Source organism: Corvus hawaiiensis, chromosome 3 (assembly GCF_020740725.1).
Source record: "Corvus hawaiiensis isolate bCorHaw1 chromosome 3, bCorHaw1.pri.cur, whole genome shotgun sequence".
Classification (NCBI taxonomy): Eukaryota; Metazoa; Chordata; class Aves; order Passeriformes; family Corvidae; genus Corvus; species Corvus hawaiiensis.
Genome location: NC_063215.1, coordinates 85,602,187 through 85,623,372, shown reverse-complemented (window position 1 = coordinate 85,623,372; position 21,186 = coordinate 85,602,187). Strand labels below are relative to the sequence as shown.

The 21,186-nt window shown below is 38.3% G+C and overlaps 1 protein-coding gene across 4 annotated transcripts in view; it reads right to left on the bottom strand.

The window, feature by feature from the left end:
- Positions 1-244: 244 nt before the first annotated feature.
- PLD5 (phospholipase D family member 5) overlaps positions 245-21,186 on the bottom strand; it is a 184,557-nt gene continuing 163,615 nt past the window's right edge. For all 4 annotated transcript variants that reach the window (XM_048298663.1, XM_048298665.1, XM_048298666.1 and 1 more), the window contains 4 exons: positions 19,015-19,154; positions 17,116-17,281; positions 13,296-13,410; positions 245-11,317 (listed from right to left, as the gene is read on the bottom strand). In XM_048298663.1, coding sequence (XP_048154620.1) covers positions 11,082-11,317; positions 13,296-13,410; positions 17,116-17,281; positions 19,015-19,154 — 657 coding nt within the window. In that variant the 3' untranslated portion in view covers positions 245-11,081. The remainder of the gene's footprint in view (positions 11,318-13,295; positions 13,411-17,115; positions 17,282-19,014; positions 19,155-21,186) is intronic.

Genomic DNA, 21,186 nt, shown 5'->3' with positions numbered 1-21,186 from the left:
TCCCGTTGCAGAAATCCCAGTGGTCTGGCACCAGTGGCAGCGCTGCTCAGGCTCCGCAGAGCCCCGGATGGAGGCACCAGGTGGTCTGTCAGTGCTGCCTGCTGTGCCTTTGGTGTGTGTATGTACAGAGGAATGGGAGCCAGGGTACTGGGAGCTGGACACTAGGGGCTAGCATCTGGGATTTGGTGCTCACAGAAACACACACTGACAGAAACAGACCAGAAAGAATGAGAAAAGCATTATGTACTGAAACAAGATTCTTTATTTCAGTGCAGTACAAAGAAATGGGAGTTACTTTGCTTTGAATGAAAGTACCGAAACTAAAAAATGGAGCAGATAAAATACATTTGTGTATTTCTAGGAATCCTTGGATATCAAAGCAGTGAAAAATGATATCTATGATGCTGCAGCATTAAAATCAATATTTACATATCTTTAAATTAATGCATTACTACCTTGATTTACGTTTTATCATTGGTAACTTAGTTTCCAGCAGCATATTACCACTGACAATGATGTCTTAGCCATCAGTCTTTCAGCCAGTGATTTGCTTATGTTTAAAATGCATTGGTACAGAAGCAACACTCTCTCTGTACCAAGCCAGGTCTCCAAAACCTCAGCAAAATCAGTCTCTTTTTTTCTTCCAAAAGATGAATTTGATCAGTTTTGTTAATTGCATTGAACTTTGGTTATGTATAATAATACTGTAAACAGTGGGCCCAGTTCACAATCAAGTAACACGAACTCATTGTATTAAGGTCATGAAAAAGTACTGTTTAAAGAAAAAAAAGATTGCTACATTGTCATCCTGCAGCACCAAACACAATGGCTGCTCAGGACTGCACGTTTTCAATTACAGCACTGTTTTTCAGCTTGCATCAGGACAGGTCATCTGTTTTCCTAGTAAATGTAGATTTACATTTTCAAAGGTACCAAAGCATACTGACATAGAGGTTCGCAGCAGAGTCAATGGCCCCATTTACAGATTCAGGGATAATGTGGGTTTTTTAATAAATAAACATTAAGTACACAGGTATTGCTGTGAACCAAGCCCATTGTCTAAAGGAAGCACATTTCTTGCCAAATTAAGTCTTTACATAAGAACATGTTTTTATAATGGATTTGAATAGCTGCTGTGCAAGTTATTAAAATCATGTGTCCTCCTGCTTGCACTTTGTACAAACACAAAAAAAATGAATAAACATGCAGTAAAATGTAGCATTGTTTAGAAAATAATGTGTAAAAAAACCATTCAGTATCTTATATTAAAGCATTTACACTGCATAGGCATTCATATAAGGATATAGTATAATAAAACTTATCAAATATACAAGCATGCAGCAGTTGCCTTATATTCACAGTTCTAGAAATGACCACACATTGATTTCCTCAAATATAAACTGGATTATCCAAAATAGATTTTGCAGCCACTTTCCTTTGCAGTGGCAAACTATGTTCTCATGTGCATTGCAGATACTGACCTATATAACAGGCCTAAGCTATGCCGCTGTATTGTACACATCTGTGATAAATACTGTGTTTTGGAATAGGAAGGATAATGAGAAGTGATCCATACTTCTCATAGCAGAACTTGGAGACTACACAGTGCTTGAATTGAACAAAATATATACGCATATTAATTGTATTCTCCTTAGAGAGTAACACTGTAACCTTGCCACAGATCTAGCTACTGCATAAGCTGGCCATGCAGTTTTCAAAATAAGTTTAGACAGATTTTTCTATTTGATATTTATTCCATCAGAAGAGGTATAGTAGGAAACATATAGTACATACCCTTTTTGCTCTGCAAACTCTGCACAGGACTCCTGATACTTTTAGATTGTGTTGGGAAATACAATGCAGTGCCAAAGTCACACTCAGAGATTTAAAATATGTTTGCAGAGAGATCTTCTTTCTTCATTTGCTCCTTGGAAGGTGGCGGTGTTATATACGATGGTGAGCTTGGACCATCTTAACTGTCACAAGACGACAAGTACCCAGGTTAGACCCCCTCTGTGGCCAAAAGCCACCTGGAGGATAAAGTTGAGGTCACGTGTCTTGAAGTTGTCTGTGGTTTTGACTCGCTTGTTATTGCCTAGCTTGGCAGGTTAACCTGGCGTGTGACTCCAGGACAACAGCAAACAGAACACCTGGAGGCAAGGCTTGTGTTAGTTGTGCAAGGTTTGCAAAATTGAGCTCTAGATCCTGATACAGGTTTTGGATGTTCCAAGGTGAAATCAGATTGAGGAGTATGACTTTAGACCCTTTCCCTCCAGGTATTTTTCCAGTAGTGCCTGCATTCTGCTTCTGCCCTGACTTCCCCTGTCTTCATACACAGTAATTCGTGTGTCTTTAAACATTGTGTGCATGCACTTCCCTCTTCTGAGCACTTCAGGTAAAGCTAGTGGAAGTAACCTTGTAGGATGTTACAGCACCAACAGTGCAAGTTGCAGGAATTCATCCTTGTGTACAAAGCAGTAGCAAGGGATTCAGAAACAGCATTTAGGAAATAGCTTGAAAAGGAAAAGGACAGATGAGGCAGAGATGGTGGAAACATTTGCTAATTTGCAAAATGGAGTGTGGAAAGGGAAGAAAGAAATGGGGTGGTGATTGCTGTTCTCTCTATTGAAAAAAAAAGGAAAGGTATAATCCTCTCTGGAATGTTTCATTCAGAGAGAAACACTGCCCTTTGTTTTTTAAAAAAGTGAGCTTTGGCACACATGCAGTGTGGGAATGACAAGGTGAGTAGATGGCTTTGGTGTGTGCTATCAGAAATGGTGACATTGATGTCCCTCTGTGCTGCAGCCAGGAGTCCACTCATTATTCTGAGTCTCTTTGTGTGCATATTTGCATTTTCTAGTAAAGGATACTGGCCCTTTCCAGAAAGCTGTACTATTTCCTATCAGCCTTATTTAAGAGTAGGACAGCAGTGGAACAAGTCATGGTGGACGTTCCAAGCTCTTCTGGCATAGATACTCATTTTTCCTTTGAGGATGTGTCTCTGTGTGTACACGTGTGAGGAGCCTAAAGTCTGTATTTGGAATCCGATACAAGGACATTTGGAATCTGAGCTGGATAGGGGCATCTGAATGCTTTTATTGTATCAACTAGCACTTGGAAAATGGGCTTGCAGCTTTTTTTAGTTGGCTTACTTGCTGCCACAGATGTTGCTTTTCTGCCTTTTCTCCAGACTTGTTTAGTAAGATCTCTGTGATGACATCTGAAGACACAAATGCTGTGAGAAGTGGCTGGTTTTCAATGATTATTTGGAAGTAAGATCTGCATAAATATACACAGAATCTCATTTTCTAGGCTACCTTTTAAGCTGTATACACTCAGAAATGGACATAAGACTTTGAATGCCAAAACCTTTGTGCAGCGTATCAAAGCAGTTCACTGATTCCTCTCTGCATAATGAGAGCAGCAGTTTAGATATGGGGACTGTCCATAAAAGTAACAGAGTTTAGGTTTATAAATTTCAGTCTCATTAATCTAAGTTACTGCATTAGCCTCTCAGTTATTTTCCCAAGTTTCCTTAGTTGGCAAAAATGAGACTGCCTTGTGGTTTTGATCCTGATTTTCTACGTATCTTAATATTTATACTACATTCTTTGGATTCCTCGCTGAACCTGCCATTCATTTTTCCTTTCCACAGGGAAAATTCTTACAATCTAGTTTAGTAATGCCTTTGAAGAATCTGGAGATTGTTAAAAGCAGATGTCACAACTGTCTTGAGCATAGTGAGAAGGAGGAAAAGGAGCTCTCCTGAGAAGTCTGACAGTTTGCCACAAAGAAATTGTTACTAAAGCTGTGAACCCCAATTTCCCACAGAGATGCACCATCTTGTGAGAATTAATAGAAGTCAGATGCATAAGATCTTTGCCTTCTTTAGAAACCTTATCAGCCCTATTTCTAGTAGCAACCTGGCCTATTCCCTCAGAACGGGAACCAATGTTACCTGCTTCTTCCACCTGGCCTACTTAGTGAAGAAATTAGTTCAATTCATAAAGACGAGGGGTGTTTGATCTCTCACCTTTTCATGCTAAAGTTAGCCACACATTTCAGTCATTGCAAATCTGTCTGTGTGGTGAAGAATGGTTTATTCTAGAATAAAATAAGTTCACCAGAAGAGATATTTATATCATCAGAAGAACCTCTACCTCATTTAAAGCTTCTCAAGCATTCTCCCCACCCCCGCCTTCCATCTCTGTTTCCAAATTTTGTGTATGTGTTTTTCCACATTATATGAGGCAGCTGGAATTATGTGCTTGGCCTCCTTTATTATACTTTTAGTATCTCATTAGATGAGGGATCTCTCAAAGGGCAAAAATATGTTGAACAGCCAGCAGTTTTCAGAAAAAGCAGGTGACTAAAAATACTTAATTTTCTTTGCTACTCAGGCAATGACAAGTGTAAGCCTGGACTGGGTTGCTGAAGAAGTAGGAGGCAGTAAGAGGACAAGTTAGATGCAAGAAAGCCCTCTGACCTTTAGAAAGAAACAGCTGTCACTTCCAGAAGCATCCTGCTTTTTTGTCAAGTTTCAAGTAAAACACCGAATGCAGGTACAGTGTCTCTTGAAGAAATACAAATGAGGAATACTTGCAGAGTAATTTAAGAGAATATTGTGAAGTAATTGAATGTTAAGCAAATCCACTAGAAAATATTTGTTAGCAGGTCAGTCAAGAAAATGTTGGTCTATATACTTCCACTTGAAGAGCTTCTCATTTTACATTTTTATGCTGTCTTGCTTAGACACCACATATAATGGTGCATGCCTTTAATACATAACAGAAAGATTCCTTCCTCATTAAATTCCCCATTAAGTCCCCCAAAATGATATCTGAAAATAATTCTAGCTTCTAAGTGACTTATAAACTTTATATAGTTGGCTCTTCTGGGAGGATTCCTTTTCCTCATTTGAGTGTGTCAAGTTGGATTGCCTGATGCTTGTGCTTAGTTTTCACCAGTTTATCAGTAGTTCAGAATGGTGTCTGTCTGATGACTGTTCTTGTACATTGAGAGAACACAAGCAAATGCCACGTGTGATGTGAAATCTGCAGGCATGTGCTATGTTGTCAATTCTTGCTTATATTACACTAGAAACTTCTAATGTGCGAGGGAGAGTCCTCTTTCAAATAGTGCTTTACTACTCAGTACCTGCTAAACAGAAATGAACGGGCTTGTATTCATGCTGATTTCTTTCTGTTAAGCATAAGTTTGTAGCTGTTAAAGGTTCTTTCCTCATTCTGAAAACAATCGCAGGAGTTCATTCATATAAAGACAAGCAAGGAGGATGCATAAGAAATACAGGATTTTGCAGAGAAAGGAACAAAACAAAAATGCAGTCCAGAGCTTTTAGGTCAGCATCCAGTCCATTAACTCAAGCTGATTCAAGTTAGTTTGGCTCTTTTTGCCTCTTCCTCTCTACCCTTACTACATTTTATGCTGTTTACAGGAGGGATGGATTTTACTGTGTAAGATTCAACATCCACCACATGTTCACACAACACCATTGTGATACATGTAATTCATATTGTTCATGTTTGCGGCCATGCAACATAAAATAACACAAAATAATCCTCTGGAATGCTGCAGTTTCCAGCCATTTTATTGTATTTTGTTATGTTCTGTAGCCTGAATTGGCCATCAACCTTCTTTCTGTTCTTAAAGAGGGAATGATCACGGTTATTTTACAGGGTTAAAAAGTTATTGAGTCTTCCTGTAAAATCACAGTGTAGAATTTGTTGTGAGCAAAATAGAGCTTACTACACTACTATAGCAGAATAATTTGCAGCCAGAATTGAATTATGCTCTTAAAAGCCATTTTTAACAATGTTTTCAGAAACAGGCTGCAGTAGCTTGATTTTTGTCCTACATGTTTTTGAACTGTAGGGAAAACCTGACATTAGCATGTTTATGCAGTTGTATCATATAGATGTGGAATATAAATGTGGTTTCATGAAAATCCAGTTTAAGTTACAGTGTTGAATCACTCAATACAGCTGGATTCTTCACTCAGATTCTCTGTAAATTCCTGATTGCAAGGTAATTCAAACACAGAGTTCTCACAGACTTTTCCTGGAAGTCCATGAGGGGTTATCTAAACAGGAGATAAATAGAAAGCTCCACTTGATGGTAAGACTGGAGTTTATCCATTGACTTCAGCACCCTTCAGAGCGTAAAGCACATGAGTTCTTCTTTTCTTGTCTAAACTATTTTGAATGAGGTCTCTTTTACATGCTAGTTTGGCAAGCTTCTAAGGCATTTGTGCAAGTGATGATCCAAGAGCAACCTGATTCAATACTGAGAAATTCATAAATAACATCCAGCAGTAATTAAAGTGAAAAACTACAGCTAAGAAAAGCAATCTCCTACAGCTTCAGTTGAGCTGCTATACCTTGCAGTGTTAGAAGTGGAGCATGTTCACTGGTACCTTCAACTTGGGAGGCATCACTGTGAATTTTAAACACACCAAGGATTCATTCTGATTTCTTTACACAGATTGCACTGGAGTAACGATGACTGAAAAAACATGAATATATGATAGATGTAGGTAGAGAAAGAGTAAGAGTGGAAGAAAAACACAGCACCAGAAATTACCATCTGGAAACATACTAAATATTTAGTCAATATTTTTGTATTAAAATGAAGAGTTAATTTTGAAGACCAGAAAGGTTTTAAGACAACTTAGTGCACTCTATAAGGCCATGCTCAGGAGTCAAGTGCATAATGATCTGAGACTGGGATATTTAGGACTTTAGATTGAAGAACTGGAATAGCCAGCTGATGTCTTTTACCATCTTAATGAGAGTGCGTACACTCTTTCCAGTAAATACACGCTAAAGTCACAAAAAACCCTATAAATTGTCTGGATTTTTTCTTAATTAGGGTTAACTGGCAGGTAACAGAACTTATTTGTTCAGTTTTTATGTGTGCAAATCTCAACAAAGTAGTAGAATTTAGGCAGCTGGTAGTATAGCAAATAATGGGTACGTCTTAAAAGTAGCATTTGGAGGCTTTTCTACTTGTTTCTCAAGCTCTCTTCTGATCCACCAGGACAGATTTACTGGGAGGCACACCTGGCCCTGTACTGGGTAAAACCTAAACCTGTTCCTGTTAGGGTACAGCTACAGCCATTGTGCTATGGCACATAATCCATGCCTTTCTGGTCTTCAAAGAGAAAGTGAGAGTAGTTGTGGATACTAGTTCATGCTTCTGGCAGAAAAAGTAGCTGGTCCAAAACAACTTGAGACTTAACATGCAAGATCTGGAAAGTAGCCACTACGTGATATTTGGACTTCAACCTGTGCTCACAGGAATTTCTATGATTATGGTTTTGATATCAGCCAGATGTTTGGGGGAATTCAGATTTTATACTTTGGCAGGACAGAATAATTCAACTATGTTGTAGATTAGTTGATAATGAACCCAGGAGTAAACTGTGAAATTTAGTTCTTGAACCGGGATTGGATAAAAACACTCCAGTTTAGATGTGCTTGTGGTTTGGACCAATATCTTGCAGTCAGTTTTTGTCTTTTTGTGACTCTAGTTTTAGGTACTAAACTGTAAACATGACAATGTCTTTTTACTTAGGAAGTTTGCTGTATGCCTCAGTACTAAATACAGGATCTTTTGCAGGTCTTCATGTGAGGAACAGTTAAACAAAAACTTGTATGAATAAGGCACTAGTAAATGTTTGCAGCAAACAACAATTACAGTCTATATTCTTTAACAATAAAACTGTTCTGTTTAGGAAATTGCCTTTAATATGACAGTTACCAATGCCAGTTAGAAGGGGCCTAGAGAAAGTGCATCTTTTGGGTTATGCCTGTGAGGTTTGGGAGAAACCCCTGAATGCAAATCCCTGTTAAGTTAGGAAATAGCCTGTGCAGTGGTGATACTCAGGAGAGCGGAAGCAAGAGGAAACTAGTTTAGACTCTGAACCCTGCTAAACTAGTGTGAAATCACTGTAATGAATTTGCTTCAGATTTACTACAGTGGTAGAAGGACCTGAAGCCAAAATCGAGGCTGTTGTAGCAAATCTAGTTAAACAGTAACAGCGTTGGCCCAAGCCAAATAATTGGCGATAATCCCCTTAGACAGTTTCAAAAAATAATCTGGTATTTTAAATTTCCTATTTGCTGAAGTCCAAGGATGCACTTTGTCTTTTGGCTAATGTAATAGATCAAGGCCTTCTGTACTGCTTTGGAGCTGACACCATTCTAAACAGTTATTACAGTATTGATCCATACTTCATACCAAATGAAATTTGAGTCTGCCATTCCATTTATCGGATAGCTGGCCAGTATTTCACATTGAAAGTTGTTCAAAACCACCCAAATTCTTCCAATTCATAAAACTAAAACATACTGCCACTTTTAAAATGTACTTTTATGTATCTGCTCTTTGAGGGGGGTCATTGAAGCACCAAGAATTTGTTTATCTAGCCAATAATATTTGTAAACTAACAGATCTTGTTAGTATTCATGATCTGCATTTTCCTAGGATCTGTCCAGTAAAACTATTTTACTATTCATTTGTTATACTAAATCAGTCAGTGATCAGTCTGATTTCATCAATAAAATCCTGTTTTATAAACAGACAGCTTAGCTTTACTGTCTGACAAATTTCTGTTCCACTCAGATCCTCCATTATTTATACAAGATGTCATTTACAAAACTTAACACATTTTCAGGATCATAATGCAAGAGGGAATAAACCCCCTACACTGATTGATTACTGTATATTATTGCCATTAGGTGCTACAATTAACAACTCCAGAAAGTGGGTTTTTTTGTTTTATGTAAGGACATCGTATTAAGTTTATCTCAAACTTTAAGATCACCCATCCATGGGGACCTCAGACACTGTACAACTGTCTCAACCAGCTTTTAAAAATGTGGTGGGCTTTTTGTTTGTTCATTTTGTGGGGTTTTTTTTGACTCGTAAGACTAAAGTTATTGGTGGTATAACTCAGCTGAAATTTTCACCAGAAATTAATCTGGACTTATATTAATTTCTTAAACAAAGCAAAATATCCACAACAAGTAAGTTAAGTGCTGGGGATCTTTCTCCCATACTTGCTATACATACTCTAAATTATATACAGAAGGAAGAAAACCCAGAAATTTCTCCTCACAAGGATCTTTCCTCATAGCAACTCAGAAAACCATTTTCTTTTTAAATAGTTGTTTCTTATCAGTATGTCGGATTATATACTTTGCTGTGTGTGTGAGACTAATACGTGGCATGTGTTTATCTGAATATCAGAAAATGTTATTGACATTGGAGCTGTGCAAAATATTTTCTGTAAAAGTTGACAATCTTAAAAATTTTTTGTTTTATCATTATTTTCAGTAAGATGACGTAAATCTTTGCAATTGCAAAAGAAACAAAGATTCTTTGTCAAAAGTGTGCCTTTTGGGGTCATAATTAGTCTTGTGGGGTGTCTCTAGCTGACAATTTGAAGTTGTGCATATGTTGATTTATTAGAATTTCCTAAGCTGTGCTTACCTTAAAATAAATTTTAATTATTTACCTTATAAGTGTAACCTATGTTTTGAGAGTCAAGGTGGGTTTTTGACTTCTTCTTAAGATTAAAGTAATACATTGCAACGTGGTTAGGTTTCTTTCTCTTTTTGCCCTCTGCTTTTGAAGTGTGCCAGCAGGAAATGAGAAGAAAAGTCATCGTTTTCGAAAAGGTTCTGTGAATATTTAACGAAATGCAGAATGCAGTTTGCCTTCATGGCTATATTTCTTCAATGGAAGCAGAGGCATAGCAGTGAAACATTTTTATTTTGAAACTATGTATTACATCTCTGACTGGAGAAAAATCTGTCATCAAACATTTCTGTGTATTTCTTCAAAGAGTAAATTCACACTTTCATAGAACAGTTGCTTCTTGGTGCAACTGAGTTGTGATTGTAGAGGCACACTTTTGACACCAACTAAAAACTGTGGTCTAAATTAAAGCATCACTTTTCTGTCCATGCAGATGTATTTACCTATATGGATGACATTTTAACAAAAAAATGTCATTTCACAATTTTTATTTCTTTTTAAAGTAGAAGTTAAGAAAGCAAACTCTTCAGGTGTAAAAAACAACAAAATTACTAGATGATCATTTAACGACAATTATTGCATGATTTTGCATAACCCCTGACCTTTCGAAAAAGCAGTATTTGATTTTGAGATGTGCATTGGTTTGATAATGAGTCATCACATATCTGCTGACTCACAGATGATAAATATTTAACTTGGGGAAGAAATTTTCTTGAGATTACAAAAACATAAAAAAAAAATTCAGTCCTAGGTTTTAGCTATTAATCCAGAGATTTTCACTGTTAGATGAAATGCATGTAATTGGAAATAACTATTCTGTTGAAAGGAATCCACAGTACTTTGATAAAAGAATCTGAGAAGCTTTAGGGAATATGACAAACTTGATGAGGCCAACCCCAACTCCTCAAAAATTTCTCATACTGTCAGGAGATGAATGAATTACGAGTCCTGTAACTTTAATGTATTTTAAGGCTAGTTAGAAGACATGGAATAGTGATACTCAAAGTAAATGCTCAAAACCAGGAAGTATTTTTATGACTAGGTAGTTATTTAAAGGGAATTATTTATATGGGTGAAACTTTGCTTAGTCCTTTACATTTGCTATTACAGTAAACCTACCATCTATTTGTATGTCAATAACAATTGATCTTAGAATGCCATTTCATAGCTTGAATCTTCATTTTGCCTCAAGGTTTGTTCTAGCCAGGTTGGCAATTGGGAAAAGTCCTAAAACAGAAACATTGACACATGCTGATAAATTCAAATGTGGAACATTAAAATTCACATGGAAGCGGAAATGACATTCAGTGTCAGAAGTAACAAATTTGAAAGTCTTAAATAATTCATATAGAGAATATAGGTTAGACAGATTTAATATAAGTGTGCTTTTTCCTAAAAACACCCCCCCCAAACCAAACTTTTTTTTTGCTTTTTCTTTAAGTCTTTTGTCTGTAAATATGAAAGAAGGCTACACCCCAACATAATTCTTCATTGCAATACTAAACGGTAAAATAGTCTTTCTAATTCACATTGCTCATGGCAGTCTTATTTGAAGTTCCTTTAGTAAGTTTGTGGTTAAAGCAGTTTGGGATTTTTGTTGGTTGTAAACTTTTGGCATAATGTGAATACCAGTCCCTTTCAAAAACGGCCTTGAGTTGCTTAATGATGCTTGTGCTGTTCCCCGCGTCTGCTTGGTTGATAACAAGGCCAGCTCCAGCATTCTGCGTAAAAGCATTTCCTACCCAATCAAAATTACCTGCAAGCAAAGGCAGGAATAAACAGTGAGTTTCTAACATTAAAAAGAGAACCAAACAAAAAAAAAATTATCTCCCTAAAGGCAATCCAGGATGAAACACTACCATTTTCCCCAGTGCAGAAATGGAAATCAGTTGTTGGGGTTTTTTAACACTAGCAGGGAAGAAAAAGCTCCAATACATACCATGCGTAGTGAAGATTGTTCCTGGAAGTTTTAACAGCTCTAAGCCTTCAGAAGTGAAAACAGCTTCTTCTATTTATTCAAAACTAATTTGCTCTTCCTTTCACAGCTATTGTATTATTACTCCATTTACTTTCCTCAATGGCCTTTTCAGTCCTAAGAATAATTTTTTTTTTTTGATGGATAAACAATTTCAAGTTCCAAACTAATAGATCTTTTACAAGTTACCCATTGATAGATACTCTCTGAGGAAAGAAAAATAGATGTTACTGGTTTATGCCAGCTATTACCACCTTTGTCGAAATCTAATGTAGCCAATTAGCACATTGAATCCTGGGGATAGCAGGGCAAAAAGGGTAATTGGACTAATGGAAAACAGGTAAACCAAGTGTTTCAGTTACTTCTTTTTATTTCACTAAAACTGTAGGTATTTTAATATAATTATACACTTAATTAATTAACTAAAATTTAATTAATATTAATAATATAATTGTACACTTAAAAGACATGCAGTATTTTGGACAAAAAAGGCTGTTACTTCAGCAGGAAATGTTAAGCATTCTAAAGCTGTCAAGGATGATAAATTGAAGCCTCATCATAAAGGACATTTTTTCCTATGCTTTCAAGTAAAAGATATACCAGGTCCTTAGCATCCATTTGTATTAATTTCACAGAGCTTTGATAATTTCTTTTATTTATATGTAGCTGAGGATGCAAGGACAATGGGAAAGAAAAAACCCAACTTGGCTAAGAATCTAAGCTGTGTAGATGAGTTCCAAGGGACTGAGAATTGATCTAGCTATGTAAAAGAATTTAAAATGGAGTGAAAAAAACTATTTCTGGGAGGGGCAGGTGGGTATCATAAAACCTTCTGGAGATGAGGGAGGAATGAGCTGCAGTATTTGATGTAAAAAAAAAGATTTGGATAGGTTATGAGGTGTGTGTGTTTCGAGCCCATCAGGGTGGGCTGTTCGGAGTAGGTTTTAGTTGTGTCTCTACACAACTTGGGATTGTCCCACTGTTGATGTGTGTGGGCCTTGCTTTTGGGTTGCAGCCTTTGCCCTCCCTCATTGCCTCTGCCCTCACGGGCAGTCAGCCCTTGGCAGTGCATCTGTAAGATCCCTAAAGCATCGAACTGCAGCAGACCACAATGCATGTCTTCTCTCCTGGCTTTTTAAAATGCCATGAGTTGCTTTTGAATTCAGTAGTGGTTTTCTGATCCCATAAGCTTATGCACAACTCAGATTTTTCCAAAGGTAGTTTTCAGCCTGCAATCAGTATGCATTTGAGTGGTAGTGAATTTTTGTGAGGTGCCATATAGCACCTTTACTTAAATACATCTTCAACCCAAAATACCAGTTAGATATGTACCTAATGTTAGGAGAGTGTCTGAAATATCATTATAGTAAATGGAATAAGACTTTGGATGATGAGGATGAATGGCATCTGTACAGTATTTGCCAGGATTGACCATAGCTTTAGTGATCACATGGGGAAAGGAGAACACTCCATCTTCATTGGCTTGCAGAACCAAGAGAATATGCTAATAATGTACATTAATATACCTGCTTCATAAATTGTGTTGTATTTGTGTTTTAAGATACTGAAAACAGAATGTTGGTCTTGGGAAACTGATTCGTAGGGGAAGAAAAAGTTTTAACTGAGAAGAGGCTCAAAGCTCAGTCATCATCCAGATTCCCCGAGAAATGAACTATTATCTTCACTTAAAAAACATTATCAGCTGTAGACAAAAGGCCTTTGGATACAAACTAGAATTTCTTGAGATGTGGTTACTTACCAATATATGCAGCTCCATCAGTCACCATGTATTTGTTACGATTCAATTTGGGAAGGGAAGTGTTCTTCTGTTCTTTAAGAAAGCAGGCACTCTCTTCCTCAAGGTCAAAGAATTTCTGCCATAAAATAGAATGAAGCACAGGTTAATGAGAATTGCTCTATAAGAGACAAAAAAAATACAGTCTGTTCTCTAATCTTTATTGAAAATGAGTTGGCGCTACAGAACAGCTTGAGTTTTTACTGCCAAGCAGTAACTCTAATAAAATGCCAAGCATTAACTTTAATAAAATGTATTTCTAATGAAATTTTCATAGTTTGTGATAGTCCTGCTTTGCCATTCTGAACTATACAAAGTATATGGCTACTTCATGCTAAAAGCAATACAGTGCCAGGTAGTAAAGGCTGTGAAATGAACAAAACCCCCCATCTTTCTGTTCTGCATGGTAAGAGCTAGGAACTTGTGTTTAGCTCATTTCCTCATTTTTCAAGGGCCACTGGGGTTTGAAGTCTGCTTCAGGATCGGGATTGGCAGACACAGCAACAGCTGAATTAATACCTCTGCAATCACACATTGCATAGCTCCCAACAGGAAAACTTGACATTTCAGAAACTTAGAAGCTTCTCAGCATTAAATTTGACATGAAGAGATCAAATTTTCCAGGCAACAAGAGGAAAATGCATCTGTTCTACCCTGGAGGGTGAAGTATGAACAAGTTTAATTTACTTATTTATTTATTTATCATTTTAGAGCTATATGCACTCCTTGTCTGATCAGTACCAGACAAAAATGAGCAAGAATACACCTGCACAGCTCAAAAATAGCTTCATGTGGAGGCTCAAGAATACCTTGTGCTGTAGATAGATGTCTGTTCCATGCCACTCCTTTGTGTTTTCCAGTTGTCTACAGACAGTTTAGTTCTAGGTCATAACTTCTGCAGGCCCTTTAAAAGCACACACCTTTCTCTGTTCAGCACCAAGCAGAGCTGGCCCCTTCCGGCTGCTCCTTTGAGAGTTACACCAGGCATTCGTGCACTCAAGATGCATTTACAGGGTCAAGTACAAAACTTAGGGAATACAGGATTTAAGGTCCCAAGAAACACAATGGTGAGCTCTTCACCTTGAGTCTGCCCTTTCTGATTCAAGCTTTAATTTCATGACCACATGTGGTTCAGTGCACAGGATAGAGCATCCCGTAGGTCACTCTTTGCCCTTTGGCTGTGTGCTTATAGCATTTAGTCCTCAAACAGCTTTCTACGTGCAAGTTCTTCCCAGGGATCATTTTCTTCAGAGTACTTGTATTGAGTTTGCAATCTCAAAACAGTTTCAGTTGAATCCAGTAATTATTAATGCTTATGTGAATGATACTCCGAGATGCAGAAAATGCATAATGAGGGACTGTTTTCTAACTTCATTGACCTTGTTAATTGCCCAGTATTTTCAATGTTTTTTGGCAAAAGAGAAAACACCCCACTTCTATATAGTGCACACCGTTACAACTCAGTGTTCACAGCTAGGACATCATGCCCTGCAGTCCCTGCCATCCCTGCCCTCCACAGCAGACTGAAAACTTCACATGCAGCAGTTGGTGGCTGGCTTTGATCAGGACCCTGCCAGGTGTAACAGGGTTACAGTGCCCTCCTTCTAACTCTACACTTGCAGTTGGACAATACCAAAACTTCTATTTGCCTGGTCAGAGACCAGAAGAAATTAGGAGGAGATTCACATCTAACAGAGAAATTACATCTGCATCTCCTTCTCCAGGAAGACCATTGGCAAACCAGTGTACCCTGCAGCTGCAGCCAGCCATTGGCACTCACTGGAAACTTTCAAGCCAAACTGGTCTTTCCATAGGGATAAGAACAAAAAAAAAAAAAAACCAAAAAACGGAAAACAATCAAGGTATATCACAGGGATGAAAAGCTAAATGAAAAATAAGAAGTTATTGAGTATGCTTTGTAGGACTTGGACTTACTATCTCCAAAAGAACAGAACAACAGGGGGATAGGAGGTCATGTGGTGCAGGTGTGTGTGGCATTTTGGTCAGAACATAGAGAGGTATTGCAGCAGCCTAGCAATTTTAAGTAAAATTTCAATCAGAATTTGTAACAGGTTTCTCTTAAAATTTCAATGGTTTTATATATAAACCCACACAATACACATCTGCAAGACAGGATTTTGTGTACTGAGGTTAATCTTCTCATAGCCAAAGCAGAACTAAGAGGGAAAAGGAGAATTTTCAATAGTTCAATAGGTAATCTAGTTTTTACCTTGTTAACCTATTCTTTCTCCTCCATACACACACAGAGTTTTTTTTCATTTTGAACCTGGCTATAACAGATGAATACAAAAGAAATGCAGCTTTAAAAAGAAGTTGCTCATCTGACATGCTTTTTGAATTAAAAGAGTATTGAGATGTAGCCTATGGCACAGTTTTCAGTCAAAATCAAATTGATACCTGCAAACTCCAACGCTGGCTTATCACTTGTACCAAGGTTTATTTAAGGCAGTGGCTCACCCAGACTGGGAAATGCGATGCACAGCATAGAGGGAACTGACTTATTGTTGTACCTTTACAACTCTCTACAGCTGATTTTTTTACTGGAACTTGTTTTTGTATTTTCTAACTGCAGAAACTCTAGCTGGACTATTTACCTAGGACAGATAGGTCGACAAGTAGGTTTTTTTTCCTTTTATCATTTAGTTCATGACAAGATAAATTCTGTACAAAAGATTTTACCTGCTGTAAATAGATGGCAATGGATATAAGTACTAGGTACCACTTGAAAAAAAATTTCTGAATACATAAATAGAATTTTGATGATAAATATGGACCAAGCTAGAAGTTACTCAGAAATGAAGTGGCTTAAATGGAGTCAACTATGTATGGGGTTTTTTTTACGTAAAACTACACTTTATGCTGTTTTTTTACAGAGGAAACTTACAATAACAACATACATTATAACAAAAAACCTTATTTCTAGCTATGCGTAATACCACTTACTGTGTGTATAACAAATAGTACTTCCTTTTTAGAATTGTTGTCAATTTTCAAAAAGCCAGAAGGATTCTACGGGATTGTCAATTTAGGAAATCAAAATAATTCAGCAGATTATTTAGAACTGTTACCTGGAAAAACAAAACAAAACCAGAAAGACCCACAAAAAAACCCCCAAGATCCAAGGTGGCTGATTTCCAGTGTGCCTCAACTTTATAAAAGGAACTGTATCACACTGAAAGTAGCACTTTACCATATATTCTGTTCTCTAATACATTAGTATAGTATTCTCACTTTCCGCTCCTGCATGTCTAATGTGGCCCCAGAGTGGTGTTTCTAGTCTTCTCAATTTTGAATTTGTACTCTAAATTTTAAAAATTTAAAGTCTTCATTATTTTTTCTTGTACTTCGCACTTGACTGAAGGGCAAGTAGATGCTTACACAGGTTAACAGTAAGGTTACATGAATGCAGACTAAACCATATTTTTGTGCTGTCAGATTTACTCATCTCACAATATAAACATGACCCATGGCCACAGTTCACTCTGTTGGCTTTGCTGTGAAAGACCACATGTGGTGTTTTACAATGGGCTCTCCATCACACCGACTGCCTTTTGGTACCACTGTATTTTTCTGTCTTAATTTTGAATTCTGTTACTACTAGGAGTGAATTATGTTCAATATATTACATTTTCTGATATTCAATTAAATTTAAAGACTTTGATACTAACAGAGAACAATTCTCAGTTGTTAAGTTTTCTTGATTCTTTTTTTTCTGGGGGGTGGGGAATATCTTATATTTCAAAGGAATATGGATTATACTTACAACTTTCAAACTACAGCTTGGAACTTCAGTGCAAATAGCTTTCAGAGATGAAACGAAGTTAAAAGTAAGGGGATCTGTGTCTCTTGAGAAACTTATGAGAAGCCGTACTTTAATACTTCGTAAAACTAATGCTTCTCTTATCTTCCCATCTAAATATGGCCAGTACCTGTGGAAAAAGAAGACAGTATTTGCGGAGAACCTTAAATTTGGGAGAGCCGCTCCCGTGCCCGAGAGCCGCAGCCAGAGGGCGCTGCTGGCCAGCCCAGACACGGCGACACAGCGCGGTCACAGCTCGTGCACAGGGAGCTGGAACACTGGATCTCTCCCTGGCTGACATCCTTTGTTTAACCCCAATGCATTGGGACCGTGCAGGCTGGGGACTGGAATGCCCTCCGTAATTTCCTCCGTGGGGAACTGGGAGCTGCTGTGCAGAGTGCCTGCGTCCTTCGGGAGCAGCAGATGAGATGGGTCGCTTAAGGAGGATGCTATGTGTTTTCCTGAGGAGGGTTGCAGAAATTCTGCCAGGAATGGGATGGTGGCTTCCACGGAGCTATTCTCACAATTGATAGCTAGGTTTGTATTCCTGACATTTGGTGGGAGCAGGTCAGGGCAGGCAGAATTAAACAAAGAAAAATGCATGTTTTCTACATTCCAGCAGCATCAAAGCATCTGGGCTAATGAAATGTGAGCTCCACTGTGCCAGAAAATAACTTAGAAGCAGGAACTGGGAGCTGGCAAGGTAGAGAAGCTGGGGCAGTGCCTCAAACACAAAGCCATGCTGTAGGAAAAGCACTGAAGAATTCATGTAGGTGCCTTCCGTGGATCTCCCTAATCCAGCAGACTGCTGAATTCTTCCAGCATGAGAATAAAGTAAGGAGGAGTACAGGAGATTAACATAAATTGCAACACTGTAGTGCTTCTACATACTAACATCCTTTCCAACATACAGGCGAAATAGGAGGGATACGTATTGTGAAACTGAGGTTCCTACAGCACTGCCCATGATTCTTTCTCTGTAATGGAGGCTGTACACAAGGAGTTTATTGGAAAAACTCTCTCACAGACTTAAAACAGTTTATGCTTGGTATCAGTTGTATGATAATTATTTTTTGAAAAAATTGAGCAGAACAGCTCTAAGTAGAAAAAGTACATAATCACATGCCTTGTTTGGCTTAACTGTGTTCAAATAAAGTGCATAGATGGAATGGCAGGCTTTGCTAGATTCTAAATTCATTCTGAGCGTTATCAAGACTAGGAGGGACCAGTGGATACCTGCCTCCTGAGTTGGATGGTTTTGATGCACTCTGGCTCCAGTTTTGGGCCATGAGTGTTTTTTAATGGTCCATCCAAACTGGCTGTTTAAAAATTATGTGGTTTCGTTTGGTTTTAGCAACTCTCAGTTAACCAAAATGTGATATAATTCAAATGTTATCTATGCTGAATTGGGAATTTTCATTTATATGTGTATGCCAATAGGATAATGACATTTCCCACACTGTATACAAGTCACAACATATTATTTCTCTCTTAACACACACACACACACACACTCTGTGGTCTCAAGATAGTCAATATAATAGTGTAAGAAATAGGATTAATGTATAAGCAGACTGCTATATTCCTGGGTCCCAGTTACTTGCAGATGGTCAGACTAGGAAATTTCTGATCTCCTTCAACAGGCAGATCCAAAGTTTAGGACCCAGAACTGGAAATGTCTTCTTAGGTCCCAATTCTGCTCCCATTTACATCAATGGCAGGACTCTCACTGATTGCAATAAGAGCAGAACTGGGCCCCAAGAAATGGGTGCACAGTAGTAAGTGATCTCCTGTGGGTTCATGTTCTCCAGCAGACCCTAGTGGCATTACGGTAACCAGCTAGTCCTGGACTTGGACACTCACCGTTTGGCGTTGGTGTCGATGACAATGGGCAAGTAGTCCATGACAGCAATGTACACAAACTGTTTGGCATCGTCAATAACACTGTAGATAGCTTCAATATCCAGGACTCTGTCCTTGGGGCAGAAGAGTTTAGGTGAATTCTGTGAAAGGAGAAGTTCAAGTACGGCATTAAAAATAATTGATTTATTTTCTCTCTCCCTCAGTCTTCTTGAGATGATAAGTAGTATCCATTATTTTAGTAGAGATTATTAACTAACGCCTTCAGCTGTCCTGCTAGAATACTAAGCTGCAAAGGAGAGCTATTTGCTTACTTGCCCCTCAAAAGCCCCACCATTTAGATGTAACTGTGGGTAAAATGCAGAAGACACAGACTTCAAAACATCTGCTGTCATCAAAGAAGCTGTAATTGAAGTTACCTTTCAGAGAACTTTGTTCCAAAGAGCCCCAGGACGGGTTCTTATAAGATGGAGTGTTCATATGTTATTGCCACAGGAGCCTGATGGTTCACTTGTGAGCAGGAATGAAGTGGTTTATGTCAGTTGCAGGGAGATACTGCAGTTTTGCAAGAAACTTATCTTTAAAACAAACACAGCTTCAGGTATAAACTACCCAGCACTGAGCTGGTAAGTGGCAAGCCCAGATCTCAGCTTTTCTGCCTTCCGTCTGGGGCTGTCCAAGGCAAGGGGAAGCCAGCGGAAATTGCTCGTCTGTGGCAGATGTGCCCAGGACTTTCTACTGTCCTGCACAAGCAGGGAGAGAAAAGTGAACCTCCCCTTTCAAGTTGCTTGCAGGCAACACCACCATTCCTGGGGCAGCAGTTGTTGAAGGCACTTTAACCCAGCTGAACAGGTGTTTTCCTGTCACTCTATCACCTTCTCACCTTCATTACTTGCTTGGGTTGCAGCTGAGAGCCAGATGGGTGTGTTTCCTTTAGGGACAGATCCCAGGGGTTTTATTAGTCTTCCTTAATTTCAATACACTGCCTGTCACAGTGGTTTCTTATTACTGACTGGTGTTCTTAAGGATTTACTACAACTAAGTACAGAAAATATTAGAAAATTAACCGTAGCAAGATTTCAAGACCAATATTCCAGATCCATTCCTGAACACTAAAAAACCTAAACCTCTTACACTTTATCAGCCAGTCTGGATGATGAGTTTGTTGCTAAGCAACACTAAGCCATGATTCCCAAGTGTAACAAAAAAATTCAATGACTGTGTATTACGTTTGTTTTATATAGCACTAACATTGAAATATGTTTCCAAAAAAATGAATTTTGACTCAATAAAAAAGTGTAAAGTAATTTAAAGGTAGTTAAATAATTAAATATAATTTATGTCAATTATCTGAAACTTTTTGGAGGTTATTGCACCAAGATGTTATTCTTAACACTTGTATTATTCTCTTGAATTTTTAAGTTACAGAACAGCTGAAGAAAGAAATTCTTATGCATTGTATTTTTCAGATACATTCAATATAAATATCAGAAAGTGAAAGACTTCTTGAAGATAATTAGAAGGAAAATTTCAGCAAAAATTCTCTCTGTAGCACTGGGCTTCAACATTCCACTTGTTACTCTGTGGCACAGCTGATCCCTGTTCTGCAAGTCCTGGACTGGTCTAGGACTTGTCTCCATGTTGTGTAGCACTTGCTGTTCTGATCAAGTACCCACTTGTTCCTCGTCTTCACCTACCAGAAACAGGCCTTTATTCTGTCTGGGAAGAGCATCATTCCATGCCCCTACTCGGGGATGTGCTATCCCGAACCCACAGGGAGGCAGCAGCCTGTCTCTGCCCCAGGCAGGACTGCCATGGCAGCAAGGGAACTGCCTGGCTCCTGGGAACTTCCTTCTGATCATTAGTTCAGGAACACACAGCAGCATTAACACTTGCTCCACCTAGTCAGTCCCAAGCCAACTCCAAGACTGCACTTCAGAGGGTCATGCTGGCAAACACTGAGAATTTTCTAGTAGGTGAGAAATTTATTGAAGAGCCTGTTTTCAGGAAGGAAGAACGAGCCCAAGTGGTTGTGAATACAAATTCAGGTAGCTCTTGGAGTTGGACTTCAGTGATATGAGCTTCTGAATACCACTGAGTCCTTCCTTTTTTTTCTGAAGTGAAATTTCAAGAGAAGAGGCTTCCTTGCCCATAGGAAAGGAAAAATCACAGAGA